The sequence below is a fragment of the Nilaparvata lugens genome, chromosome 6 (assembly GCF_014356525.2).
Source record: "Nilaparvata lugens isolate BPH chromosome 6, ASM1435652v1, whole genome shotgun sequence".
In the NCBI taxonomy this organism is placed as follows: Eukaryota; Metazoa; Arthropoda; class Insecta; order Hemiptera; family Delphacidae; genus Nilaparvata; species Nilaparvata lugens.
The window spans coordinates 27,813,681-27,838,670 of NC_052509.1; the positions used below are offsets into that span (position 1 = coordinate 27,813,681).

The following is a 24,990-nucleotide window of genomic DNA, read 5'->3' on the forward strand; positions in this document are numbered from 1 at the left end:
ACTAAATATAACCGGATGGGAGCAAACGCTTCATTGCACAAGGATCAGAAATATGCTCAATCTACCAGCCAAAGGGTCTCGCAGCTTAGCATTGTTCTCCCTTGACTGTTGCATGCCGCCATTCAGATAGGTTTTACCCAAATATAACTTCCAGAAATTGCCTATAAGAGGATCCTCCTATGAATGTCTTATTCTAATGTAATATCATTATGGTTTTTTTCTTTGAGAATAGAAAGTAACTTGTTATGTAATTTATCAAACTTAAAGCTAATTATTGTACTTATGCTTGCACCAACTGAATATTGCTTTGTGTTGAATTATTTGAAGCCAATAGTTCGAGTTGCTCATACTTACACTAAATTAGCTTCAAATATACAGGATCTTTCTAAATGATGGACCCATTTTCAAAAAGTGGTATTTATTAAAGTAAGAATGCAGAATGGACAAACTTAATACCAATGGAAAGAGAAAATTTCAAAGTTTTTTTTTAATACCTTACAAGTGTTCAATGTGGCCTCCGGCTGTTGCACAGCAAACATCCACGCTGTAGCCAAACTCGTCCTACACGCGAGAAAGCGTATTATTGAGTGCTCAGCAGCAGTGATACGGTTACGCAGCAGATCGTGCAGCAGCCGGAGACCATATTGAACATTTGTAAAGTATTGAAAAAACTTTAAAAATTTCTCTTTCCATTGGTATAAAGATTGTCCTTTTTGCATTTTTACTTTAATAAATACCAATTTTTGAAAATGGGTCCATCATTTAGAAAGACCATGTATATTGTATTTATGCTGTTGTATAATGATGTACTCAAGACCTACAAGACATACAGACCATAACATTCAAACAAAATAGCCGCTCACATGGGCGAAATGTTAGACAGATGAGAAGTCTATTATTATTGTTTAGTTTGTGTTAATTGTGAATAATGTATGTTTATTATCGTAATATATTATAATAGTTTGTGTTTGTGACCAATTATGAGTAGTAAACTGGATTATTATTCTGACCTAATGATAAATAAAACGTTCAAGTTCAAATTAAGATTATAGTGAACGTGGTTAACTTTGGGAAGACAGTTAACCACACTTTCTTACTTTCGTCATTCATTTCTTCAAATATTTTTTATAGTTTCTTCACATTCTTACTTTTGTCGTTAATTTCTTCAAATATTTTTTATAGTTCTTGTTGATAGATTGTTTCTTGTACTACACCTTTTCCAATTTTATTTGAGAAAGTATCAAGTTAATTCGAGAAAGTATCAATTGTATTTGAGAATAGTCACTTGTAATTGAGATAATGTCAAATGTAGATGAGAATAGTCAATTGTATTTTGGAAGTCATCACATGTAATTGAGAATAGTGAATTGTATTTGAGAAATCGTCAAATGTAAATGAGAAGATAGCAATTGAAAATGAGAAAATTTTCCAATTGACATGTCGTGACTCTTCTGTAGCCTACAGTGCTGGTTTGATTTGAGCAGGAAAGGATACTGTACTATGTACACAGTATTCCAATTACTATTATAGGCTTTGCATGGGGAAAAATTGATATTTTCAATGGTGAAAGTATTTTCCCTGTACTGTTTACGAATGATTAATGAGAATTATTTTTCTATGTACTATACTTTCTCAAATAAAATTCACTATTCTCAATTATTACAAGTGATGACTTCTCAAATACAAATGACTATTCTCAATTACAATTGATACTTTCTCAAATACAGTTGGAAAAGGTGTAGATGGAGTCGGCTGATGAACATCAAAACATTATCTGAAAGTTTAATGTTCACTTCATAAACACTTGAACTCACATCTTGATTATTAACGCATTCTTTTATTTTTCATTTCAGTGAATGAATTCTATTGTGATGATCAATCGAGGTTTTCTCGATCGACTCGAATGTTATATATTCACTTCATAATATCCCTGGTTATGTCCATGGGAGGAAAATGAAATGAACAGTCGATATGGTAAAAAACACTCACTTCAATGTGAAATCTCCCCTTTGGTCCTTGTCTCCAAACGATATTTCCTTTTCGGAGTGATCGGGCGCTCGGTAGCGTATTTTTCCCGGCAGAGGATCGTTCTGGTGTCTGGCCTGATTGCCCCTCTCCAGCGGTTTCAGCACCTGGCCTTTCACTATATCGTTGGCCACGTCCTCAAACACCACTGATCCTTGTGGAAGCTTGATAATATTGCAAGCCACTTCTTTTCCCTGAAACAAAGTCAAATCAAAATCAATAGTTTCTTTTTTGGAACAAAATTATCTATAATCAACATTTCATCAGCTGTAGCTTACTAAAGCCGTGTTTTCGTAACGGGCAGACGACAGAATTCACTTTAAATTAACATTGGTTCTTATGGGAGTGTTCACCCATCGGCAGAAAGTTGAGCAGAAAAAAAAGAACTGTTCAAATCAGAGACGAACTGTCGTTCATTCTGCCGTTCTTATCAACACAATGCTATTTTGCTTCGACCGATCACTGCTCCTGAAACGTTTTGTAGAAAAAGAACTAATTTCGGGATTCTGTCGACGGAAACAGACAGCTTCGAATTATTTTTCTGCTCTGATCACGTGACACCGGCAGAATAATCTTTCTCTGGATCAGACGCCATGTTCTTTTTAACCTCAATCTTTGATTGTTGGATGGTTTGTATTGATATTATTTTGCTGTTGGTTGTCAGATTTCGGATTGCTACTATTATACTGTGAAATTAATTTGCAGTAGAAAATTGAGGTATAAAATAGTTCCATTGGTTTCTTTATTCTTTTAATTTTTACAAGAGAAATTGAAAATGGATTTACAACAGAAAGGCGTGAAATTCATTATAAATGCGACAGTTCAAAGTTTTGTACTTTCCAGACCTGCACAACGAATTACCTATTTGAAAAATAGTATATGGTTAAAAATTGCTGATGAGATAGAGGATTCAAGTAGACTTAAATTTGTCATAATAGAGTAGGCTAGATCTACCGTACACAATTTGATATAATTTTTATAAGTAGCCTACCAGCATGTTTACAGTTTTTACTTTCCTTGCCCTATTACCATAGGTGAGGAAAGTAGGCTATTGCTTTCCGAAAAAAATTAATGTACCCCTATTTCTAAATTTCTATACGTTTCAAGGTCCCCTGAGTCCAAAAAAGTGGTTTTTGGGTATTGGTGTGTGTGAGTGTGTGTGTGTGTGTGTGTGTGTGTGTGTGTGTGTGTGTGTGTGTGTGTATGTGCGTCTGTGTACACGATATCTCATCTCCCAATTAACGGAATGACTTGAAATTTGGAACTTAAGGTCCTTACACTGTAAGGATCCGACACGAACAATTTCGATGAAATGCAATTCAAGATGGCGGCTAAAATGGCGAAAATGTTGTCAAAAACAGGGTTTTTCGCGATTTTCTCGAGAACGGATCCAACGATTTTGATGGAATTCATACCTAGAAAAGTCATTGATAAGTTCTATCGACTGCCACAAGTCACATATCTGTAAAAAATCCAGGAGCACCGCCCCATCTATGCAAAGTTTGATTTTAGATTCCCAATTATCAGGCTTCAGATACAATTTAAAAAAATAAATTTAAGTGGAAAAGATTCAGCATATAAATCTCTACAATTAATGTTCAGTAACATTTTCACCTGAAATTGAAAATAAGCTCGAAATGCGAGAGAAAGATTATTCAATTGCAAACTGTTGGCTACTGTTGATTCTATTATATTCACTATGAAGAGATAGCAGACTTCGTGTGTCTGCAGCGCTATTGTCCTGTCACCAGCGGTCTCAGATCTTGAAATAGTACATTTGATATGCGCGGGAACACTAGCGTCAGTTGATCAATTTTCATAACGGCAAGGAAAGTTGTGTGAGTGTGCCACACCAGATTTTTATTCAGGTAGCCTACTGTAGTAGGCCTTTAATAACCTAGTCTTTAGGTCTAAATTGCTATCTTTTTTATTTTTCAAGAAGTTAGAAGTTGACGAAAGTTTATTTATTTAAAGTATAATTTCTAGTATTTAATAATAATGTAAAGCTTAGACTAGCCAGTTTGTGTATGGTAGAGAATTATCACAAGGAAGAGAGAAATCTTATCAACTATTTAGATTTAAACTCATTCAAGCTTGATTGATTAGATTTAAATTAAATGATCAGATTCAAAACATTATTCAACCAAGATAACATTTTGCATTTCATGATAAGATAAGATAGCATTTCATGCTAACAATCTTTTACACTTTTATTGAGTTGGCTTAATCACAAAATATATTTTTTATAATGCAGCTAGTAGTTTTCACAAACAGATTTATTGAAAATAACATCATCATTTGACTTTGAAGTATTTCATTACATTCTAAGTCCTAAACTTCCATTATCCTTGTTGCACCTCAAAATATTGTAAACCCATAGTTTATCAATACAATAACAAAACTAACCTGACTATTAGAACATTTACTTTGTCTCTGGTACCTATCTATGAATTAATCTTCTTTTAATTGATTTAAATTCACTTGGAAACAAAATTACATAGATTGTTATAGTAATAACTTTATCAGGGTCAGTGTAATTGAATATTGAAAGACTGCCATTGCAAAAAGATAAAATAGGTACTATTTTTCTGGTTGACCATTGCTACCAAACTCATTTAAAACTAAAATAGTAATGTATTTGAAAAACTTGTTCATGCTCTATTGATCGTTATATTGCGTGATGCCAGGTATATCAATGTAAATAGTATAAATCAAAACAGGAGACACACAACATAGACGGATTAAAAACACTGAAAAACTTACATTATAATCGGAAATTTTCGAGGAACTGTGTCCTTTTTCTCGACCGAGCAGAGAGTGTAATGTAAGTTTTTCAGTGTTTTTGAGCTATGTCGTGTGTCTCCTGTTTTAATTTATATTATAAAACTTTAAAGTGTTTTCTGTTATGTGCTAGGAATGTAAGTAGGCTAATATACTTATAGTATGTATAGTTCATCTAATGTAAATAGTTTATTGAGGCCCAGTTCACTTCTAATTTATTCAAAGTCCAAACTATGTATTATCATTGATGATTAACTTCACTTTATCTCCAAAATGGATATATGTTGAAAGATTAAATATGTTTCTTTTTTCAGGTACCATTTACAAACAAAATATTGAAGAGAATGTGCTCAAAAGGAAATGCATATGAATTCTTTTTTGTTAACCAGGATGGAAAAATTCTTTGGAACCCATAGTTAGAATAAGTAAGTTAGGTGAGATAAAATTCCACTCATTTTTTAAACTTTATATAGGCGATGTCATTTTATACAGTTTTCCATTTTTTCAAAAAGTTTATCCACTTCGATGTTTTATTATCGATTTGATGTTAGATATTCAAATAGTAAGACATAACTATGGTATGTGACTAAAATAATTGAAAAACTGACTGAATTTTGAAATCATTAATAGCTTACAGTATACAATATTTCGGAACAACGTGAAACCACATGAGATCAAGATGGACAGTTGAGAAGAGTGTTTAAAAAACAATGTATTCACTTATCATTCAGGGAATAGAGCTGTTCATAATATTTGGGATTCCTTCCATAAAGAAATAATTTATGTAACAGAATCTAATAATGTGATAACATTAAATAAATAATTTGATGTTATCACATTATTAGATTTTGTTACATAAATTATTTCTTTATGGAAGGAATCCCAAATATTATGAACAGCTCTATTCCCTGAATGATAAGTGAATACATTGTTTTTAAAACAATCTTCTGAACTGTCCATCTTGATCTTGAGTGAATGTTGAACTTTATGAATGACCATACATTAGAACTATGAATAGATGACTTCAAAAATTCACTCAGCAAGTGCTGGTAGAAAACACTGAATAATAGCTTTAATGACAGTGATTCCACATTTTTGAATTTTTGATTGAATTCATGGATGAAATACCTGCATTATTTTGATATCTATGTATTTACAGTTTGGTATTTATTTTCAAATCACTTAGTTCTACTTATAATGTTGTAGATAATTATCATTTCAGATTAAGCAATTAATTGATTATATTTCCATTTGTTTAATTAAACTTGTTTCTCTGAATATAGAGCCAATAATTACTTTATGCAGTACATTTTGGAAGAGTTTAGTAAACCAAACGGTCGAGAAGTAGGCCTACTGACCACAGAAATGAATGAATTGTTCATGGTATCCAAGAATATGTTGTTCACCAACAAGTTTTTTTGACCTTGGGGCACACTGATTAATCCCAAATTTCGTGTATGGAGATTGATGCAAATAATAATTCAACTGATTGTTGGAATTTATTGGAATTTCTCATAAAATATTACTTTTTCATTATTGGGGGGGTTTTCCTTGCCAAGAAATATAATTAAAAACTTATACAGATTACAAACAGAATTAACTTTGCAACGTTTTTTTTATAATGAACAATAAATAATTATCAATAACTTTTTGATTTCAGGCCTAGTGGTGTACCAGCCAGAAGTAGAGGATGACAAATAAAATCAACTATGAATAATATTCCATGGATATGATTCATGTATGATGTAGTAGACTACAGAAGAAAGAGATGGACTAATCTAAGAAATATATTAATTTTTTCAGTAAATTTTGATGTGCTTATTTCATGTTATTCATAATAATATCTTCTTTTTCTGATCGCTCCTGCTAACTGCTTCAATTCAGGTAGTTTTGAAGAAAACAGCAAGTGACATGAAGCTAATAAAATTAGTTTTGATGGTTTATACTTTTAAAACTATATTCAACCCAACAGCATCGAACTCCTATAAACAACTTTATTGGTTCTGTATGGCTTCTGTTTTTTGGGAAATAATAAAATTATTCAACATTGCTGACTGGCAAATGCTATAGGTAACTCATGTAGTTAAATAATAGACTTGAATAGGATATGAAATAGGGTAGGCTATCACAATTATGTATTGCATTAAGAATTAAGTAATAGTACTTATGTACTGCATTGAAGGGGTAATAATTCTTTGAATATGAAAAATAACTCAAGCAAAAGTTGAAAATATTATGTTCCAAGCCACATCAAATAATATAATTACTTTTAATTCTACCTTCTAGGCTATATTTCCAAGGTTAAAATTGATAAGCTTTTAGAACATTATAGTAAATAAGGAGTTTGAATGGCTACTCTAATTCTAATGAATATCTAATAGAGTATTCATTTTAATAGGGCAACTTTAATGTTTAATTATGAAAAATAACTAGTAGGCCTACCCTAATATATTCAAAATAAGCATGACCAGTTTCTAATTATGTCATTGTCAAGAGAGTCCTTATTGAAAATGTCGAAACTAATCATGTTTCATTTTGGAATATCACAAGGGTACTAGTTACCTTCTATAATTAATAGATATTTATCCATTTTAAAATAGGCTATGTGTTATTTAAAGTACCATAACAGAACCTGTTTATTCTAGCAAGATATAGTTATCTCAACAATAATTATTAGAATTAGTTCGCCTGTTTGAATACACTTTGTACATGTCATATGTGTTACAGTAATCTATAATAATAATTTTTAATATTCGTATAGCTTTTACTGGTGAGGAGTCCCTAATTGAACCTTGCCTGAGAAGGCATATTGAATTGAAGGCTGTCAATGGGCCTCACGATTCTTATTTAAGTATATCAGCCGGGACCGTACCTATCCAATGATCAAAAAGGGGACTGCTAAAATAAAAATCTGGTGTGGCGCACTCACACAACTTTCCTTGCCGTTATGAAAATTGATCAACTGACGCTAGTGTTCCCGCGCATATCAAATCTACTATTCTAAGATCTGAGACAGCTGGTGACAGGACAATAGCGCTCCAGACACACGGAGTCAGCTTTCTGTTCATAGTGAATGATTTAATAGAATCAACAGTTGCCAACAGTTTGCAATTAAATAATCTTATTCTCTCGCATTTCGAGCTTATTTCCAATTTTAGGTGAAAATGTTACTGAACATTAATTGTAGAGATTTATATGCTGAATCTTTTCCACTTAAATTTATTTGTTTAAATTGTATCTGAAGCCTGATAATTGGGAATCTAAAATCAAACTTTGCATAGATGGGGCGGTGCTCCTGGAATTTTTACAGATATGTGACTTGTGGCAGTCGATAGAACTTATCAATGACTTTTCTAGGTATGAATTTTATCAAAATCGTTGGAGCCGTTTTCGAGAAAATCGCGAAAAACCCTGTTTTTGACAACATTTTCGCCATATTAGCCGCCATCTTGAATTGCATTTGATCGAAATTGTTCGTGTCGGATCCTTATAGTGTAAGGACCTTAAGTTCCACATTTCAAGTCATTCCGTTAATTGGGAGATGAGATATCGTGTACACAGACGCACATACACTCATACACACACACACACACACACACACATACAGACCAATACCCAAAACCCATTTTTTTGGACTCAGGGGACCTTGAAACGTATAGAAATTTAGAAATTGGGGTACCTTAATTTTTTTCGGAAAGCAATACTTTCCTTACCTATGGTAATAGGGCAAGGAAAGTAAAAAAATGCCTAAAAAACGTTTACTATATTTATTTCTCTTGGTGTAATATAACCCGTAGATTCCAAAAATGCCAAAAGTAAAGCACTTTTTTTAATTTTAATTTTTTTCGATAGAGCTTCAATAGGCCTTTGAAGTTGAATACGTTACTCATAGTAGGTAGGCATACACAATGTGATTCAAAGAACATGCATTGACTCTGAAGGCAATTGATTCTAGTTAATAAAATAATTATAATAATATATTATTGATAATGGAATGCTTCTAGTTAATAAAATAATATCTTATTAATAATGAAATACAATTAGTTACTTCAAATAATTTACCCTTACGAATTTCAAGCATAGGAAATGAAAAGTTAACTCTATGATTGACATGCCTATAAAGCATAAAATTTAGCATAATATTGAAGTAGCCTAACTAATAATTGTGGAAAAGTTATCTGAGTTATAAAATGCAATTAATTCACTTTATTGAATTAAATATCCAATAATCGTTCTAGAATTACCTTTTGGACAACCCAAAAAGTTCATTACCCATAACACATAAAGCAAAATTCATGTCAAAGAACTAGTTCTTTGAGTGTTACTGTTTCTGCCCGCTTGGGTGCGCTGCAATCGATTCTGCTTCTGCCCGAAAACACAGCTTAATAGTTGGTGGGTTTGCAATTTTGCATTCAAATTTTTCAAATAAGTGCAATATTTAATTTGTGATACATTCTATGATTCATCAACGTGTCAACCATCAAAATTTTCAAATCATTATTCCTGGACCGAAAATCAAGTGACGAAGCAGAGTGCGATTTCATAACTTAACCTTTGGGCAACATTGACATTTTATCATAATTTTTTGGAGAGAAATAGTACAGTCTCAGCCTAGTTTTTCCTCCAATGTCATAATTATATCATGATCATAGTGTTTGGTACAATAAATGAATGAATAAATAGTATAATAAAGAAAAAAAATTGTCTTGCACATGTACGAGATAGGGAATTCACAAATGATGCATCATCACGTCTGAAATACATGAAAAACTTATCAACTTACTATTTTACATAAAGATTGGATGAATTGATGGAAGATTGGAAGAGATTATGGATAAGAGAATTGTATAACTTGAAAAAGTGTCTACATAATAAAATAATCTACGGTTGAATCATTAACTGCGAAATTCCAATCCGATATCGGCAAGATATTTTAAAAGTCCTTCGGAACAGGATAAGATGAATACACACTCCAAGAGCCAAACAGTTTACCATATTATAGTGATAAGAATCCATATCAAGAGTTTGCATAATACCACATGAGTTTGCTTTACACTGGAGTGATGATAGTAGAATAAAATAGCATAATAGAATATAAATATCTAATTTGAACCATTTTAAATTATGCTGTGTTGGAATAAATGTGATAAGTTTTGTTAGTTAATGAAAGAGCTTGACGATTTCTCTACTCTACTCTCCAGTGCTATTACAGTAGTTGAGGGTGAGACAATTACGTCATAAAACCTTATGGAAATAGAATATTTTATTATTTCACTTGAACGCAAAATAGAAAAACTATGTTTTTAATAATACTCAGGAGATATGTCTTTATTGCAATTCGATTCTTACAGAATAAGAACTGAAAAGCAATTCTTCTTCTTGACAGCAGACTCACTTTCGTGCCACATATAGAAAATATGAAAAAGTATATTCTTATTGCGCACTATAATCAAAATTCCTCCACCTGGTACTGGAAAAACTTTTTACTATCAACTCCCTAATATATTTTGTTTAGGTATTGATTGGACTCTGAGATAGCGCCAGTAAAAAAATTAGAAAAAAAAATCATCATACAGAAAAAAGCTTTTTAGATGCTTTGCTGGACTTGAATCTGGCCAATCTAGTGGAGCTTTCATGACTCAGGGTAGGGTATTTTGACTGCCTTGCATCTATATTTATCAACTACTCTTGATAAAAGAGTAATTATCTAAGAAAAGATAATAAAGAAAAGTTTTCAACAAACTCACATGTTCATTAATACAATACTTCAGGCAAGGGTAATTTGTTTGCTGTCTCACATAGGATAAGGCTTTTTGAGAGGAAGCTGAGTTGTATGGGAGTCAAGCTCTTTCATCACCTGTCATCTGTAATCAAGGGTAGAAATCGCAGATATTTTAAACGGGATGTCTTTTCTTTTTTTTGTGAAAAGGGCATTTTATAGTGTTGAGTTTTCCGATAATGGAACCTTAAAATAATATAAGAAAAATTACTAATTACACTTTTTATTATATATGATTGATGTAGTGGCCTACTGTATGTTTATTTATTTATTGATACACGGATATATATATATATATATATATATATATATATATATATATATATATATATATATTATAACAGGATACACACGACACGGATAGATTAAAAACACTTAAAAACTTACATTTAAACGAGAATTTTCGGGGAGCTGGGCCTTCCAACTGATCAACAACTCCTCCTTGTTACCATTGATGTGGCCTCCCTCTACACATCCATCCCCCATTCTGAAGGCTTAAACTCCCTTGAGCATTTCCTCTCCTCGCGTCCCACACCCTCCACCCCTTCAACCACCTTCCTAGTAAACCATGCAAAACTGGTGCTCACAAGCAATGCCTTCAGGTTTGAAGATAAATATTATCTTCAGACTCAGGGTACAGCCATGGGCACCATGATGGCACCATCCTATGCAAACCTGTTCATGGGCCTCCTTGAACAGGATTTCCTTTCTAAACAGACCCTATCCTTCCTGATATGGCTCCGTTTCATTGACGACATATTCCTCATATGGCCTCATGGACATGATACCCTCTCCCACTTCCTCAATCAACTCAACTCCAACTACTCTGTCTCCTTCACCTGGAATATCTCTGAATCCTCCATCAACTTCCTAGATGTCAACGTAATCCTTTCCAACTCCAATGCCTTATCCACCAATACTTTTACCAAATCCACCCACACTCAACAGTTCCTACACTTTGAGAGTTGCCATCCCTACCACATCAAAAGATCCCTCCCACGTTCCCTCTCAATCCGTGGCCAAAAAATTTGCAGTGATCCCCACCACCTTGACCAGTACCTCAAGAAACTCCACCAATCCCTCCTGAAATGTAACTATCCTGAAAGGTTGTTACAGAAACAAATCTCCTCCAAAACAATAATCCAACCACAAAAATTCCCAAATCCCACAAACTCCAAAGCTCTGCACTACCTACTTCCCTGGAATCGAAAACCTCAAGCCTGTCCTTAAAGATCTGTTCCATGTCGTCTCCTCCAATCCCTCTACCAAACACCTTTTCCAGCAACCACCCACCCTCATTTACAAGCAGCCTCCCAACCTCAAAAGAATTTTTAATAAAAACCAATCACTCACCTCTGATGAAATCCCAACTCCACCTGGTACCCTACCCTGCAAACGCCCCCGCTGTAAAACCTGCCCTATCACTGATCCTTCCATTTCCTTTACCAGTCCTATCACCAACTACACCCATCAAATCCATCAATCCAGTAATTGCATCTCCAAAAATTGCATCTACCTCCTTTCCTGCAACTTATGTCCTGCCTTCTACATAGGTGAAACCACCACTGCCCTAAACCTCCGGATCAACAATCACAGGGCTTCCTTTAAAAATAATACTTCCCTACCCATCCCCACCCATGGCTCTGAGCACAACAAGAACTTTGACCAATGCTTCAAAATCAAAGTCCTTGCCACTCTCCCTCCCACAGCTCCCTCCATAGATGTCAAGACGAGAGAATTGGCTTCTATTTGGGTGCTCGGAGCTGCTTCCAGTCCTGGTCTTAACAGACAGCTATAGTACCATAACTATCAACTCTACACCAACTGTCCAATCAAATTGAAATAAATTTCATAATATATAAGAACTTTCACAGCTATCAAATATATAACAAATTTTCAATAAAAATAAAAATTAAAATAGAAATAAAAATAGATTTAATTCCAATTCAATTCTATAATTCCATTTTCTAATTTTATTCTACTTCATTTCGGATTTCTAATTTTAAATCTCCTCTTTTCTATCAATTCATAATCTACACCTTTCCTATCCATAGCCTACTCAAATTTGAAATCTCCCGTTTGAAATAACCCATCATGGACCACCAACTGATCCCATAGTGCTCCTTCAATCAGTGCGCCTCCGTTCGTCTGTGCTCTATGGTCTGCACAACGTCTCTATCGCGTCTCTGTGGTCACGACCGTTAGAATGTTCAAATCCCACCACTTCACTTCCTGGTTGATTGACAAAGGGGGCCCAGCTCCCCGAAAATTCTCGTTTAAATGTAAGTTTTTGAGTGTTTTTAATCTATCCGTGTCGTGTGTATCCTGTTTATATTTATATTATAAAACTTTAAAGTGTTTTCTGTTAAGTGCTACAAATAATATATATAGCATTTATGTTAAGCATTAGCATAAGCATTTATGTTTGTATAGCTATATATAAATCATATATAGCATTTATATGATTTGAGTGTATATCTTATTGGATTCAATCAATAAATTGAATTCAACAGCCTAAAAGCAATACAGTGGAATGATGTTTCATTGTTCATATAAATTTATTCATGATATTGACAAATGAAATTGAACCTTTTATTGTAACTCATATTTGAATTTGTAATTATTTAAAAAATAGTACAGTGGAAAAATTTCTTCGAATAAATTTATTCATCCTATCAAGAAATTTGATAACTTACGTTTCTAGTTTGAATAATAAACTCGACATCGTCTCCAAGTTGCAGTTCTTCCTTGGTGCTAGTTTCAGAAAAGTGAAAGAATATCTCTTTGACAACATCGGCTCTCTCAATGAATCCGAAGGACTCCTTCATTGAGCACACCACGCCCTGGTACTTCACTGGATGAGCTGGATTCTCCAATCTCACGTGACTGGCTCCCAGGTTACCTCTACAAATCACCAACTTTCATAGATATTGTATTCAAAATTTCAAATTCATTTTATTGAGCCAAAAACAATAGCCTACACATACAGGCATCGCTATACTTATAAAAGGCTAAGCCCCGAAAGACTGAAATCACACCACAGCCCAAACTACTGAACCTAAAAACTTGAAATTTTGCACGATTGTTTATGGTAGCCTGAAAACATCCACTAAGGAAGGATTTTCAGAAATTTGCCCCCCTGAGGGAGCTGGCGACCCCCCAAAATTTTGTACTTTTTAACCGCTCATTGCACAGCAAAGTCATGAGGAACTTTTTTGTTCAGCTACCAAAAAAAATTAGATATATGCAGAAAAATTTCGATCAGGAGCACAGGGGGGTCCAGGAGAGGGCATTTTTCGAAAATTTTGATGTAAAATCATACTACAGCTCAAACTAATTGTCCTACAGACTTGAAACTTTGCACAAATATTCTTCAAACATGCTAGACGCGCACTAAGAACGAATTTTGAGATATTTTGCCTCTAAGGGTTTCAAAGGATGAAAAAGGATTCTATTAAGTAAGGCTATGAACATGGTAAGGTGAGTGCCATATGGAAATGAGATAATATTTATTTATTGACATGTGATATTCTAACATATTATGTTTTAATCATTGGAAATAATAAAATAATATGATAGAAATTCAAAAAAGAACATCTGTTCTATTATTGCTTTCTACCTGATTCCACTCAACCTCAATAATATTGTCCTGTATAAGAATAATATGTTTAATAATAATATTATTATTGATATAATAGAAGTATTGTTTTAATAATTATTTATTATCATTATTATAATGATAGTATTGTTTTGATAATCAATAAATATTCTTATTTTCACAAACTCTGTATAATTTATAATGGTGAATGTGAAACAGCTGCATCAAAGAAATTATCTCAAAAACATATGTTTAGGAAAACCATAGTTTTGAACTTCGTTTTCCTGATGCAATGTATAAGCCTACATGTGGCATGTATGATTAATTTTTCAGCTAGAACAGTTTTTTGAGACTGCTAAATAAACGTCTACAGTTTTATCAATGCTGTATCGGCAATATGGAAACGCATGCAGTTAATATGTCTTTAAATAAAGGTGTTGATATCTACATGATAATTATTCTCTACCATTTTTATTTAATTAAAATTTCAAAATTATTCACGCCTTGATGGAATGATTGACACACTGTACAGTCAGTCGAAAATTTTAATATTGAAATGAGGGGTATTTTGGCAAGCTGAACAAAAAAGTAAGGTCCTATGCACCTTTTTGATATTATTTCTTCAAATGAAAAATGAGTTTTGTGGGTTGTCAAAACTCCCCCTGAAAGAGAACTATTCATTTTATCCTATCTTTTAGTAAAATAACAATGATTTCTGCATTGAATATCTTGCTAACAAGAATCGAACTCTTTGTGAATTTAGATATGACCTACACTTTAGATTTATATAATTCTATTAATAAATTCATGGAAATTGAAGTACTTTTTTCAGTTAGTTGATGAAATTGATTATCAATAGAGAGAACGATTATAATTTTATCAATACAGAATTAGTTGAATGAATTGTCGATGTACTGAGTTCTTGGTCAACAATAATTCAATATTGGTATTTATCAAATCATTATTTTTTTCAGAAGTTATTTCATTTGAATTAGAAAATATTTATAAGCTCCTATCAATTTATCATTCGTAACAATGAATTCTTCAAAACATGAATTTAATCAAATAAAAAATTGCCATACTTCTGTATTCATGTTCGCATGTTTTCCACTTGTGATGGATAGCCAAAATATTGTGGAGCGAGCTGCACGGCGAATTGTAATCGAGGGCTCTGATTGGCTGAAAAGTTCAGCGTTCGGAGTGAGGTGAGGCAAGCAGTTAGAACAGAGGCAAGCGGCACGGCGAATGGTTCCGAGTGCGGTACGGCGAATGATTAACAGCTGATTTTTAACATTATGAAACATATGCTGATGTTCGTTGAAAGGCAAGATGTTCGGAGGAATGCACGGTTTGCTGCGCGGTTCGAGGTTCGGTTCGGCATGTGTGGACGCACCTTTAGTTGTTACAGGACATTTATACAGATCACAGGCCAAAGCAACATAATAATCTATCTTCTTCTTCTTCTTCTTTTCTTCTTCTTACTCCTTCTTTCTCTTCTTCTTCTTCTTCATCTTCTTCTTCTTATTCTTCTTCTTCTTTCTTCTTCTTCTTCTACCTATATCTAAAAGGCTAAGCCCCGGCAAACTGAAATCACGCCACAGCCATTTTCCAGTTTCTCAATGATAAGGGAGTGATAATTATTTGTATAGGTCTTCTAAGGAACCATTATCAACAGCTGGTACCAATCAACTACACTTCAACTCCAAACTACCGTTTTAATACCAGTACACAATAATAATTTATCACAGGGTGATATGTTTATTACAGCTGGTAACTTTAGATGCTAAATCATATTATCACAATATGATCTTGAATCATGATCATCTTTTCGTTCTTCAGTAGCCGCTCGGCCGAAAATTTCGAAAACATATGTCTGTAAAATGGATTAATAAATAATTATTATTAGCCCCCCTATTAAAATTTCTGTTCAGAAACCATCCCCAATATTCACACAACATATTCTCAAAGTTTCATGCCGTTATGTCAAGTAGTTTTCAAGTCTACAGGGAACAAACAAACATACAAACAAACAAACACACAAACAGACATTCATTTTTTATAAATAGATTCCCATTCGGCTCAAACAAAAGCCTCTCTAAATGAAGGTAGAATGATAAGGATTCAGTTCTAATGTTTTAACATTTTTTCAAATCACTTTCAAAAAGCTCATGTAGTACCTACTATTGTGTTTGAGACACTTCTGGCGCTATCATAGTTTCACCACTATTCTGTTCCACAGTCCTATCTCTTGCAGTCGTTAACTATATCTATAATAATTATATAAAGTAAAGAGCTGGCTTATGCACGTACGGGATAGGAAAATTATGTTTGACGCATCATCACGTCTGAACTACTGGACTAATTAACTTGAAATTTTGCTTATAGATTCTTAATTAACCAAGGATGGTTATAGGCCTATTCTCAATTCTTCAAAATTTCATTACGTCAAGTTTTCATTTTGTCAAGTTTTGAAGTAGATCCTTGCGAAGCACGGGTTCTTGCTAGTGTACTATAATAATTTAAAAGTTGAGCAAATTTATTGATGAGGTACGTAAACATTTTGGCAACTTTTCAAACAGTCTTAAACCAAATACACTAGGACTTTCATCACATAATCTTAATCTGTGGTGATCAATAAATGAGTCTCCATTGACACTAGTAGAATATAATAATAATAATACTGAGGATGATGCCACATAGCTCTTAGGTTTGTGCGTACCTAATTAGTGAGATATGATAATGAGAGATGACTACTACTTTTCAGGTGGTCGGGAGCGACGGCTAATCGTCTCCTCCGAAAGACGGGGACGGCCGTATCTATGTGATTGTGCTGTAGTCAAAAAACGTTTGCCCCGGTCGAGATTCGAATTCGGGTTCTCTTGATTATTAGAACGGCGCGTTACGACTTACTCCAACGAGCCACCCATGCACATTACAATCATTTTTTAATGAGTTAATCTTATTGACAATAGATAAAACTACTCTGTAAATATAAATACACGGAAAGGTGAGCGATTTCAGTTCTTTCTAAGTATTTTTGCATGATTGATTGTAATCCAGGTTTGCCAAGTACCTAATACAAAGAGACCCTTGCTAATCTTACCAGCTACTTCATCACCATGTTCATTCCATGACAATCTTCCGTCTACAGTTAAACCAAATAAATTCACAGCATTATTATTTTCAATAAAATTATCCCCTATCATAACTAAAGGCTCAACAGGGAAAATTTTTCTTAAATAAAATTGCACTGCAAGGATTAGGGATTAACGGAGAGAGCACATTCATTGACCGAGCGAAGTGAGATCTAAGATTCAAGTCGACGGTTTGGCATTTCTCTTAATGTTTAAATGTTTATAGGTTACGCATTCACGGCGAAACGCGGTAATAGATTTTCATGAAATTTGACAGGTATGTTCCTTTTTTAATTGCGCGTCGACGTATTTACAAGGTTTTTGGAAATTTTGCATTTCAAGGATAATATAAAAGGAAAAAGGAGCCTCCTTCATACGCCAATATTAGAGTAAAAATCAGACTAGAATTATTCATCATAAATCAGCTGACAAGTGATTACACAGATGTGTGGAAAAGCCAGTCTATTGCTGTATTTCCATAAGGTCTATAGTTACAACTACAGTAACTATATTACCCATATTGGGAATAGTTACTGTAGTTTCAACCAGGTACTTGTGGATGATAATACTGCGTGAGGTCTACTGTTCACAGAACTACTAGTTATAAAACTGCACTAACTCATTTAAAGACAAATTAGCTTTCAGTTCCAGCTGGTCTATACTATTGCCATGAAGTAATCGAGTTGTGTCGTCATCATACAATGTAATATCACAATTATTTGAAACAGACGACAGTAAATCATTAATGTATAAAACAAACAGTTTTGTTCAATCAACCTAGTTGCTGCTGTAACAGTTGATTTACCTTCAACAAATCCATTCTGAAAATCACTCAATAAAATCAATTTTTGTTAGTAATCAATCATTCTGTCATAAATCCTCCTTTCAAAGATCTTGGATAAGACTGGCAGAACAGAAATGGGCTTATAATTATTTTGTCTGTTCTGTTACCCTTCTTGGATAAAGGAATCACTTTTGCAATTTTCAATGCAGCAGGAAACAAACAACTATGAAAGACTCTATTCAAAATGAAAGCAAGAGGCTCAGCAATTTCATCATCGCATGTCTTTAAAACGTTGATGGGAATGTTATCGTAACCAACACTATTCATATTTTTTGGGGTATTAATTATTTTTAAAATCTCTGTTTTGTTTGTGTGGAAAATAAAATAAAAATACATAGAAAAAAGAATACAATAACCAGAGGTTGGAAAACATAGCCCAACTTCAAATAATTGGCTGAAAATGCCGTCCACATGCTCAGATACACATGCCGTGAAACGTTTTCCACTGACTGGAAAATGTTCGGATTTTCCTCTTGATTTTCCCCACCAACTCATTCAGAATATATTCTGTTTTGAATTCATTCTGTTGTATTCAGAAGTTTCTGTATTAATTTAAATAAAAAGCATATTGTTAACAAATCTTTACCTAATTTTTCTCTACTCAAGTGAAATAAATTACAGTTATTCTAAACTTATACCATGGACTATTGGTTTCACTCTATAAGGAATGAAAAGATCGGGTCAAGATAGTGACAAGCAACAATTTTGAATCTATAGGAAGAGTAAAGTGCCAAGCCACAAATCAATTTTTGTTTTATAGCTGCACTGAAATGATATGAAGCCTACTTATTCTATTTTATTGAAGTGAGAAAAAGGAAATCTTGAAATAGAACCAATGAAATATCATGATAACTTGGTTTACAACACATGACATATAGCCTAACTGTACACTGAACGATTATTATTTTGGTTATAGTGCTGAGCATCACTCACTTTAAATTCTATTTTATAAGGTATTTTATTGTTTTCTGGTTGGATGTAGCCAGAATCTTCTTCAGAATTGTGTATAAATTCATATGAATCACCGGTATCACTCCCAAATACAAGATTTCCTTCGCATGCCATTTTGCTTAGTGAGTGACTCTGTTGGTTGACACTGTCTTGACCATAATCTCCACTTGAAATTGTTATGGACAATAACATAATTTATCAACAGAGCACTCTGTAGTCATATTACAGCATTATGAGCTTATAGTTTAGTATATTGGCTAACAGATGGTAGCCGCAGTTCATTTTTCCAGAAAATGTTGCTTGGGACTATTTCATCCCGACCCATTCATTTAAGAATTTAAGCAGTCAATGGGCCTTACGACTGTCATACTTCAGCCGGGACCGACAATTTAACGTGCCCATCCGATAACACGGGAATGGCCTGTTCAAAAACGTTTGATGATGAGCGGGTTTGAACCGGGGATCTCTAGGCTGCTACGCAAGCAGCTTTGTCAGAATATAAATTGAGACATTGAATCGCGTACTTGGAAAATATTTTGATAGCACACAACGGTATGATATCGGTGTTGGGCAATAAGCGGTCGGCATTCCAAGGGGTACCCACTTCACTGACTGCACCAAATAGGTATTCATTTTGAATAGATCATCACATCACCCGAGAATAACTCTGCAATTAAACCCGCTTGGATCAACCCAACATGAATAATGATAGTAATATTGCAGTAAAATGCAATGTGTGTATAATCGATAAAACGAGGCAATAGATCCTGATAAGTTGAACCGACAAGAGTTTCAGGGTCAACTCCATAGTTCTTCAATAGCCAGACTTATTATAATATCATTGTTGCTTCAACTCTTTTATCAAGTCGGTTGTTTATATTAATTTCTTAATTAATCAATAATTATACTAATAGGAATTCATAAATTCAACTTTCAGATCATCTACTGTAGTCTACTGATTAATAATTTTGATGAATTGTTTAATTTCCTATAAGATGGGAGATCCCTTGATTTTATTTGTAGATAGATAATTAAATTTGAATATATTATGTGATATTTGGAGAAAGTGCTACTGAGTGAATAACTCTACACTAATTTTCTTGAGAATGAAAGAACAAAATTGACCTGTGATTGGTGGCGATCTGGAAGCTGACTTTGTCACCAGAACGCAACGTCACATTGCCCTCGACGTCGTCCTTGTTGTAGGGCAGGAAGAAGCACTCTCCGCGATTCTCGTAGCTGATCCTGCCCTGGGTATCGCCTCCCGAGCCCTCACTGCGTAGCTCCGTCGTCACTGTCCCAGTCACTCGTTCCTCACTCAAAACCTTCACAACATTTCACCACATCACTCAATTCAGTAGTACTATTATTTTTCAATTAAAATCGATTGTAATTACGCTAAAATTGGATGCAAAATAATCATTTGATATAAAGGTATAGGCTATATTTTAATGATTTTGAACAGATATTCACATTGCTCTTCAAAAAAAGGCTTCTGTCAATCCAGAATATGAAGCTGATTAGTAAAGTGAAGAATGACAGTTGGCAAAGTTTGCACAGTAATATACACTCTTCCACTTAACCACCATTGTAGGTAAATTAAGCCTATAATTTACGAAATAATAAATGAAAGACATGAAATAACACTTACAACATCAGGTGCTATTTTGGTGACGGTGCTTGCAATTGGTTTGCCGGTTCGGCGGTCGTAAGTCATCTCAAATTCTACCGGATCACCAATTTTTAAATGATCAATTTTACCACTGAACTGGCTGAAGTGGAAGAACAGGCGAGCTTGTCGGTCGCAGCACTGAATAAATCCGTATGAATGCTAAAAAAGAGCGATATAACGAATACATTTAATATTATTATATAATAGCCTACAGAAAATGTTCCCAAGTAAATCTATATACAGTATAACAAGTCACTGCGAAAAACAATATTTATTTGAAAGACAAATTAAAGAGAAGTGTGGAAGACTAGAATAGATACTCTAAATTATTCAAGCAGCTTATTCTTCTATTATGATTTGAAAATTAATGAGATGCACAGTCTTAATTAATTTGCCGGTAAACATTTTTTAATACGTCAAACTACCATTTTTGGCAACACTCTCAAGGACATCTGAAGGATGATAAATTAATCAGACTCACAAAAAATTTTCAACGATTTTATAAACCATTATAATGAATAAATATAATTAGGACAAAATTAGTCAAAGCACTTAGAATAGCCTGAATCATGAGAGGCTAAATTAATTGGATTAATCTTTATTAGGTAACAGGGAATTTCATAATGAAAAATTTCATCAGGTTCTCTAATAAATAATTTTGTAACTACTTTCATGAGAAAAGAATCCTTGATGAGCAGGAAGTGATGAAATTGAAAATATTGAATTTTAGCTATTGAGTAAATTAATGGATCAAGTGTTCAAGCCTCGATATTTTTTATGCAAAAATACATATTGTAAAAGGATGTTGTAAATTTACATCTAGATACAAATGAAACTTGTAATTAAAGCTGACTATAAATATATAATTGACTATATATCTGTAATAAATTAAGTGAACAGCTTGAATAGCTTTTTCCCATCCTTAAATCTCTCAATGTAATTATTGGTATTATTTTAAACCTAATAATAAAAAACTGTCTTTTGCCTTTAAAATCCCCACTTACTTTCAATAATTTGATGTTAACTCTGCTATATAATCAGCTCATACAAGTTGAATAACATATTAAATTTTGAATATAATTATGCACATGACAGATAATAAGAACTAAAAAAATAGTTTGACTACTCGAAAACAAGAAATAACTGGTGCAGTGAGAATATGTTTGCTGCATCACCGATTGTTTATCCTAATAAGATAAGTAATAGCTAAACAAGTGAATATTTTATCAAACTCCTACTCATTTCCCCATAAGTTCATTATAATAACAGTGTTGATTAAATCCTCACTCTCCAACAGCTATCGAATACAATAGACGTTTTGAAACAAACTATAACGTCATCAGATAATTAATTTTGTTGATCTCATAACAATGAATTTATAACATAGAGGTCTAACATCTTTTGGTTCGTTTCAAATATCAACATTTGAATTCCACGAATTGCTAGGGTTTCAGGAAGTTGAATAATTTTCATTATTTAATGAATAGTACACTTTAACATAAAAACGAGTAATAACGTTTATAGCCATTTCTAAAATTATTTTATAATAAGGCCTGATCGAAATAATCTGTAAAAATCAATCTGACATTGAATCGAATAGTTTTCGATAGACATAATAATTTTCACAGTCAATAATAATTTTCGCATCAAATGTTACCTTCTATAGTAGGTATCATAATCGTAAAAGCCAACACATTTGGTTGATACACGAAGATCAATTGATTCAATTTATTAGAGATCAATTGCTAGAGTTTAGATGGGATTGTCAATGATGAAATAAAGGGACTAGACTATCACAATAGCATAGATTCTGCCATTATGAATCAATATTTACAACGAATTGATAATAGCATGAAGAGAATAACAACAAAGTTTAACGTTATTAGAAAGTCTCTTTATTCAATTATTATTCAACAGTATTGAATATTGGCTATATTTTCTGGATATTGAAGAAAATATGTTAGTTATTGTACATTTTTTTATAACAGAAACAGGAGCAGGCGTAGCCAAGTGGTCAAAGCGTCACAACTCGAGTCTGCTATCGTTCATCAAGTAGGTACCACTTCCATTCTGCCTGGCTTTAATTTGTATAATTTCTTTAATTTCATTAGCAAAAACTGTGTATTCTCCTTTAACGGGATGTTGAACAATTTCATCGATACATCAACCAAAAGTAGGTTGTCTCTTGCGATTATTGATAATCGTGTTTGATAAAGTATGTTTTATTAGGCAAGTTTTTAGTTCTACCTATCGGTTATAATGATGAAAATTGTTCGTCAGATGTATCGTGTTATCAATAAAACTAGAACAGTGATAATAATAATAGTTATTATTAAATATTGGACTATTTTATCGATAGATTGATATTCCTATTTTCTGATCAGATTAATTTAAGATGGGTTTAAGGCAACGTAGCTTATAGACCATGTAATTCTCTTTCATTTGAAACAAATCGCAAGTTTCTATCATGTATCTTACTCGTTTTAGAGACTCTTGCATAACGGTAAAATTGCATAAAAAATGAAAAAATGAAAATTATCACTTTTTCAATTAGCTGTAACTTTTAAACGGTATTGAAATCAGGAAAACGATTCATGGGAGCGGAAAGAAGAGAAAATTCTCTACAACATTGACTAAATTTTTGATTTTTTATCTTAAGTGTTTCACAAGATACGCAACTTTGAATATACGAGACTGTGGAAATGATTGGAGTATCAACAATTTTTCGCATATTCAAAGTGTCGTATCTTGTGAAACACTTAAGATAAAAAATCGAAAAAGTAGTCAATGTTGTAGAAAATTTTCTTCTCTTTCCGCTCCCATGAATCGTTTTCCTGATTTCAATACCGTTCAAAAGTTACAGCTAATTGAAAAAGTGATAATTTTCATTTTTTATTTTTTTCTACAATTTTACCGTTATTCAAGAGTCTCTAAAACGAGTAAGATACATGATAGAAACTTGCGATTGGTTTCAAATGAAAGAGAATTACATGGTCTATAAGCTACATTGCCTTAAACCCATCTTGCATGACTGTTTATTATCGAAAAACTGTCTAGACTGTGAAAATGAGGAAAATATCGCAAATTTCTTGATATTTTGAATCAAACTTAACTCACGATTATATTTTTACAAAATTCATTCACCTCACATGGAAGAGGAGATTCTTTTCTCCAAATCAAGACCAAGTACCATTTTTTATCATTTCGGGTTACCGAGATATACAGTTTTGAATATAGAAATTGGCCATTTTTCTGTGTATTTAAATAGGGACTCAAATTTCATCAAATTTCAATTATGATACATGATTTTGAACCGCCTTGACGAGCTGAGAAGAATGAGCTGTAGTACGAGGAGATCTGATCATTCTGTCAAAAGTTATAAGTGTTTAAAGTTTTGATCCTTGACGTATCCTTATGACGTACCCCCCACTAGGAAATACTGAAATTAAATGTTTCTAACGGATGATTCTCATAGAAAATAGCCCGCGTGAGATGATTTCAGCCGAAATATGTATTTTTTTGTTAGGAAGGGCTTGAAAAGGTATTATAACGAAAAAATTGTATTTTGGCTGTAGGACATGATTTTCTATTTTTGGGTATATTCCCCCTCCCACCACTACTAAACTCGAAAATTCCTAAGGATTCCTGTTCATAATGAATTGCTCTTTCACGTGATGTTTGGTTTTTTTATCTATACTAGAAAAATATCCATGTTGTATAGGGTAGAAGTGGTAGGTTTGCATAATTTTGAAAACCACTTAAAAAATACATTTTATTTGAAAATTCGTAGCTCCGGAACAAAAAATGGCAGAATCCTGCGCAACGACTCAATTTATTGGACATTTTATTTTCCTTAATTTTGTCGAGAATGATTATTCTTGAGAAACTCAAGGTTCACAAGATAAAATGGAAAAATTGAAAAGTCCGAAATTTTGGGGGTTTTAAGGGTGAAACCGCCCTCTGGCGTGTCAGCAAATTTCAGATTCAAATTCAGCGCCCCAAAATACATAGTATAGAACCGTCGAGAAAAATTCTTTCGGGGCTGTTTCCTGAAAAACGACCATTTGACTGGACTATATCCCCTTAAAATGAAAATTATTCAATTGAATATGTTGGCTTGGTGAAGCCAAGCCATATCTTTCCCGTATGAGCCGCTACTGCTACCGGAAATATTGATATTTGTTTATAAGAAAAGTCTATTTGTCA

The 24,990-nt window shown here is 33.3% G+C and overlaps 1 protein-coding gene across 2 annotated transcripts in view; it reads right to left on the minus strand.

Moving 5' to 3' along the window:
- LOC111058369 (cold shock domain-containing protein E1) overlaps positions 1 to 24,990 on the minus strand; it is an 84,845-nt gene that overhangs the window by 57,285 nt on the left and 2,570 nt on the right. The window contains exons 1-5 of one of the 2 annotated variants that reach the window (XM_039430583.1): positions 21,789 to 21,933; positions 20,764 to 20,943; positions 20,238 to 20,437; positions 13,282 to 13,489; positions 1,990 to 2,219 (exon numbers count right to left, since the gene is read on the minus strand). In XM_039430583.1, the coding sequence (XP_039286517.1) occupies positions 1,990 to 2,219; positions 13,282 to 13,489; positions 20,238 to 20,437; positions 20,764 to 20,829 (704 nt within the window). In that variant the 5' untranslated portion in view covers positions 20,830 to 20,943; positions 21,789 to 21,933. Of the gene's footprint in view, positions 1 to 1,989; positions 2,220 to 13,281; positions 13,490 to 20,237; positions 20,438 to 20,763; positions 20,944 to 21,788; positions 21,934 to 24,990 lie in introns of those variants that run through there. The other variant, XM_039430582.1, reaches the window with a different exon arrangement.